Source organism: Numenius arquata, chromosome Z (genome assembly GCF_964106895.1).
Source record: "Numenius arquata chromosome Z, bNumArq3.hap1.1, whole genome shotgun sequence".
NCBI classification, from domain to species: domain Eukaryota; kingdom Metazoa; phylum Chordata; class Aves; order Charadriiformes; family Scolopacidae; genus Numenius; species Numenius arquata.
In genome coordinates, this window is record NC_133616.1 from 81,924,091 (window position 1) to 81,930,255 (window position 6,165).

Here is a 6,165-nt window from a genome sequence, read left to right on the forward strand (position 1 = left end):
TTCAGGCATGAATGTAAAACCTCTCATTTTGGCATATATGCATCTGTCAGAATCATAACAAAAATAAAACAATCTATTTCAATCACAATACATGTGCAAACATGCCCTGAAAAAATAGAAAGAAAAACGGTAGCTTTGGGTAGCTTACACACTTTTTATAAAAATAGGAATAAAGTAGGCAAAATAGGGAGAATTTTTGCAGCTCATCGGTATCAATTTGCCAGCTTTTTACTAACGCATACTGCTTCTGCTTCCATCAAGCCTTCCACAAGCCATTTGGGTTTTCAGCAGGGAATAGATGGCACAAAAGGCAGTCACTACGAGGTGACTCTGGAATTTGTAATGCGAAGTGCTATGCTTGCAAGGGATCTCATGGCACAGGTGGAAACCTTGTGACAAACCCCAGCTTGCGCAATGTAGTTGGAAGCTAACCGGTACAGCCTTTCTGCCCCAAATATGTTGAAGTGCCCCGGCAGTACCTTCTCCACGAGACCTCTGTCCACCAACTCCATGAGGCGCTGGCAGCTGGCAACGTAGTCGCTTACTCTGCTGTAGGGAAGCCAGTCAATCATGGATCCGTCATACACCACATCTCCGCTGAACAAAATCTTCCGGTCTTTGTCGTGTAAGCAAATACTGCCCCTTGAATGACCAGGCATGTGCATGACAGTAAGCTGTCGGTCTCCGAGGCTGATCACATCCCCTGCAAACAAACGTGTTACAGGAAAACACACGCATTTATCCTGTATATTGAATACCAGAAAAAGATTACAACCTACCCATAGGCTGAGTTTGTACATACTATATATTCACAACAATTTTCTTGCTGAGTGCCAAAGAGGCACCTGAAAGATACACCTGACATTAGTGTATTTTCCAGTGTTAGTAACAGTTAACAAAGGCTTGGGCTGTATTAATTGCATCTATTCCCACCCTTAATAAACTAAACAATGTGAAAAGAAAGGTGTTAGGGAAAATAACACAGGAAACAAACAGGACACATACAATCCAGGTCTCCTGCGAAGTTAAGTACTTCACAATTAATTGCAATTTACCTCCACTTAATTCGCCTAGAATTCCACTGCTGTTACTTTTGAAAGACAAAACTGTTGAGAGATATTAGTTGTTTAGCTTAAATAATAAGTTTTAATTAGAATAAATTACTTGGGGTTATAACATGGTGTGATGTGGGTTCAGTTAAAGTTCACTCACACAGCTAAGATTTACGTGCACCTGGAGCAAGTGGGTGCCAGTAGCGACCTTGAGAGCAGGGGAGGATGAGAAATGTAAGTTACACATCCTGAAGCTCATCCTGACAAAACCAGAACACAGTCTGGGAACCAGAACTTGTCCTGGTAGCAGAGCACCTGTTATTGTGACAAGCTCAGTAGAAGGTAGAAAATATTTTTGTAAGTCCATGATTGGGCATTATGAGGGGAGTGGGTTTGCGTCTTAGTGTATATAAGTTTCTCTGTGTAGCAATAAAGGTCGTCAGATTTGGATTTGCTTACTGCATGACCTACGAGTCTGTGATTTCTTCATACACCACAGTGTGATTTATGCTGTTTGTTTAGCTTTGCTTAGCATGAGTAACTGTTAAGCCGCAATAGATTAATTTTCTTAGTAATTTTCCTAGCAGGTGCTACAGTGCTGTGTTTAGTCTTTTAGCATAAGAAAAATGTCCACAACACACTGATGTTTTGGTAGTGTTTTCCCTAAGCGTGTGGCTTTTCAGTTCCCCAAGTTCTGCCTGCAGGTGCAGAAGAAGCATAAACCAGAAGATAACGAGATGACTACTGTCAGCAGAGGCTGAAAATCAGCAAGGTAAGAACAGTCAATGTCCATCCTGCCTGGACACAGAAAAAGAACCCAAGAAGGTGTTAGAAGACCCCAGATCAAAAACCACCATTGAACTAAAAGATGCATCAACAGCGTGTGAGGGGCGGATGCAGAGATCACAAGGGTGTAATTGCCCAGGGATTTCTTTGTTCGGGGTCCCTCCCTTTTCAGAGGCACCCAGCCCCGTCTGACCTTGCTGCTGTGCCTTTCAATTAAATTACTTATTGTTGTAAAATCTGATGCCTGAGACTCTGCTGTGGGAAACCTGCAAAAAGAGGAGCCTGAAAAAAGAGAGAGCATGCCCCAGAGTGCGTGTGTGCTTGTGAGGAGCGAGAAGGGGCGCCTGTTTCTTCCTGGGGGTCACCTGCTGTGAAGGGACCCTCGTCCCGCCAGTGACAGACTCGGGTGGTGTGTGCGACCCCTTCAATATCTGCGAATATCTGGGCAGTGACTTCTCCTTTAGCAACATGACAGAACATAAATTGCTGGAGCAGAACCAGGACTGGCCTCCAGACACTTTCTTCATGTCATTCAAGCAGATGTATAAAAATAGAACTTTCTTAACATAAAGTCATTTTTTTTGCCAGCTTACATGTGAATGCCTTTGTACTGTAGCCACTGAACTGGTACTTTCAGCAGAAAGTCACTCTAGGGATGGAAAACAGGCCAAGTCAGTCTGCTGTTGATTTTAAATTGTAATGCCAGCTAATTAAAAATGTGCAAACCCCATTAATTTACAGGTGGTAAATATGTAAACTTTAGGGCTGTGTAGGGAAAGAAGACCAACATGCACGCATCTCCTCAGAAGCAGCTGCTTAACAACTGTATGAAACAGTTCTAAAAGAAATAACATCCAGTACCATCGCAAAACAATGCTTAAAACTGTAATATGCATTTCCAGTTCCAAGGAGAACAAGAAAAAGTTACCAAACCTCTAGTGTATTAGAGATCAGAAAGCTACAGATCTGTATAACACCAGAGGCAAGCATGCCACAAATATACTCGAGACTCAGCAAACCTAAAGGCACTTAACTCTTGAAAGGCAGACCTTTTGTGACAGGACCTCTGGTACTCAACTGAAAGGGATAACAGAAAATGCTAGAACAACGTTTGGAAGTCACCAAAGGACTACTGTCTGACTGTGCTGTGCTCAACAGCGGAAAGGACCCTTACGTTTGCAGAAGCAGGTAGTTCCAAAATTATCAGAGAGAATTTTTAGCAATATTCTCTTTCAGGGAAACGTCATGTTAAACGTCATGTTGCTGAGAGAAAGGAGTAGACATGACCTAACAGAGAAGATTGTGCAGAAAATGCCTGTATTGGTGAATGAAACAACAGTGGAGGTGGTGAAGTTACTGGAGCAAACCGTTCTGGTGGGTTTCAAACTGCACCTGGCACTGAAAAAAAGTACAAAGAAACAGAATGTGACATCCAAAATTTAAAGAAGAAATGTGCAGAATTAAAGAAAAAAAAAGTCTGGGTCAGCTGAAGGAAACTGTGAGTCTTAGAAGATACAAGTGACTAGGAAAAGAGTAAATGGTAAGGCACAATACAGGTAAATGCAATTTTAACTAGGACAGCCAAAATGAAAAGTGCTTGGAAGGTCTGGTAAGGTTAAGGTAATGCAAAAACTCTAACAAACAAAGCAGGCAATGTGCACATAGAAGCTGCGGCTTTGGACTGTAAGAGAATATTGCCCTTCGCACACTCTGTATTTCCAGCATTACTGGAAAACCTCACCCCACAGCAACGACATACACTGAGATGCCATGTGAGTTCCACACAGCATGTCTCAGTGAACGTTATCTTAGAAACTCTGATGACACTTTATCGAGTGTGCTTGTTCTTTTTCAAATTATTGTTTTTTATAATTTCCCCCCTTTTAAAGGAAAAAAGAGAAACAACTTAAAGTTCTCTTGATTGCCTGTAGTTTAATGTCACTTCAGATCTGGATGGGGCTTTGAGCAACCTGGTCTGGTGGGAGGTGTCCCTGCCCATGGCAGGGGGGTTGGAACTGGATGATCTTTAAGGACCCTTGCAACTCACACCATTGTATGATTCTATGATTTTAATTAATTAATCTTCTCTAAAGCTTTCAGTCGGTTCAGTTCAGTTCTGCTTTTCCAAGCATGTACGTGGGATGGCCTAATAGAGCCAAGAAGAGACCAACTCCTCTGCAAAAGGTGTCCCCTGCCTGTCAGACAGCTGCCCTTTAATTTCTGCTTCACTGTACTGTACACTTGGGTTGTTTGCTGCCAAAATAACCCAGTCATTGCTGCCTATGAGAGACTAGGTGGATTTTTTTTAGCTGCAACAAGCCACTTCTGTAGATGTTATATTTGTGTCAATTCTGTAAACCAAAATCCATATTCTTCACAGTATTTCACTGAATTTCACTGAATTTTTAGAGTTGGAAGGGACCATAAAGATCATCTAGTCCAACTCCCCTGCCGAAGCAGGATTGCCCAGAGCATGTCAGAGCATGTTACTCAGGGCTGCATCCAGGCGGGTCTTGAAAATCTCCAGAGAAGGGGACTCCACACCCTCCCTGGGCAGCCTGTTCCAGGGCTCTGGCACCCTCACCGTGAAGAAGTTTCTTCTCATATTTGAGTGGAACCCCCTATGTTCCAGCTTGTGCCCGTTGCCCCTCGTCCTATCGCTGGGAACCACTGAAAAGAGTCTGGCTCCCTCCTCCTTCAACCCACCCTTCAGATACTAATAAGCATTGATAAGGTCTCCCCTCAGCCTTCTCTTCTCCAGGCTAAAGAGTCCCAGCTCTCTCAGCCTTTCTTCATAAGGGAGATGCTCCAATCCTTGAATCATCCTCGTTGCCCTTCGCTGGACTCTTTCCAGCAGTTCCCTATCCCTCTTGAATTGGGGAGCCCAGAACTGGATGCAGTATTCCAGTTGTGGCCTCACCAGTGCAGAGTAGAGGGGGAGAATGACTTCCCTCGACCTACTGGCCACACTCTTCCCTATGCAGCCCAGGATTCCATTGGCCTTCCTGGCCACAAGAGCACACTGTTTGCTTTCAATATGTATTTGCTTTCAGTATGTATTTCAATAAATTGCTTTGCTCTTTACACTGCTATGCCTCGACAGTTTATGAATCAGACAATTATAGAATGGTTTGGGTTGGAAGGGACTTTGAAGACCATCCAGTCCCACCCCCTGCCCTGGGCAGGGACACCTCCCACCAGACCAGGTTGCTCCAAGCCCCGTCCAACCTGGCCTTGAACCCCTCCAGGGATGGGGCGGCCACAGCTTCTCGGGGCAACCTGGGCCAGTGTCCCTAAAGATTATTTAGTTGCAATTCCCCCTTCCATGGGCAGGGTCACCAAAAAATAATGAGGGTGACCAGATGCCAGAACCGGCTGACATACTGTTAGAAGCCTCGGGCTAATCCTGGGGTGCTCAATTAGTCACTCACTCACTTTTTAATTACTGTGAGTCTCCCAAAATAGAACCCTGCGCGAACAGGCAAAGAGATCAGGCAGGCGGAGGGCGTTTTAAGCACATTTCTCTCACCTCCCGAGCGCTGGAAACGCGATTTTTACCCGCTTCCCCGCTCCACTCACCCTCCTGCAGCAGGCGGGTGGGCCGGACCGGGGGGACGCGGAACTGGCGGGCCCGCCAGCCGGGCCGCGGCGGCCGCGCCACCTCCCGCTCCCACAGCCAGGTGACGGCCTCGTAGTTGTCGCCGCGCAGCAGGGCCGCCGCCTCGGCGCTGTGCACCGCCACCTCCTCGAAGTGCTGCAGCCCTCCCGAGTGGTCGAAGTGAACGTGGGTGGCCACGGCCAGCAGCGGCCGCGGAGACGGCCCCTCGGCCGGCGGCAGGAGGCCGGCGGCCCGCAGGTATTCGGGGAGGCTGCGCAGCCCCAGCCCCGCGTCGATCACCACGTCCCGCTGCGAGCCCCGCACGAGCCAGATGTTGGCCCGGTTGCCCGACTCGTAGAAGCGCTCTTGGATCCAGAAGATGCCGTCGCCCAGCGGCTTGTGGGCGAACCACTCCAGCGCCGACATGGCCCGGCCGCCGCTCAACCACCGGGAGACTCCCCTCAGCGCCGCGGCGGCGACGGGCGGGGCGGGCCCGGACACGGACACGGACCCGGCCCACTGCGGCAGCCGCGGGCGGAGCGCGGCGGCGGGCGGGTGGGTGAGTGAGCGGAGCAGCCCTGAGGGGGGGGTGAGGGATCCGTGGGTGGGTGTGAGGGACTCCTGAGAGGGGGGATGAGGGAGCCGTGAGAGGGGTTAAGGAGGGATGAGGGAGCTCTGAGGGGAAATAACAGAGCCGTGTGGGGGCCCTGAGGGGCTGTGGGGGATCCG

General features: G+C 48.0%; 1 protein-coding gene across 1 annotated transcript; it reads right to left on the reverse strand.

Annotated features, from left to right (window-relative positions):
* Nucleotides 1-317: 317 nt before the first annotated feature.
* MBLAC2 (metallo-beta-lactamase domain containing 2) lies at nt 318-5,862 on the reverse strand. Its single transcript, XM_074166760.1, has 2 exons — nt 5,418-5,862; nt 318-703 (listed from the first exon to the last, which is right to left on the reverse strand). The coding sequence occupies exons 1-2, from the start codon at nt 5,860-5,862 to the stop codon at nt 318-320; spliced, it is 831 nt and encodes a 276-aa protein (XP_074022861.1).
* Between the last annotated feature and the right edge of the window lie 303 nt (nt 5,863-6,165).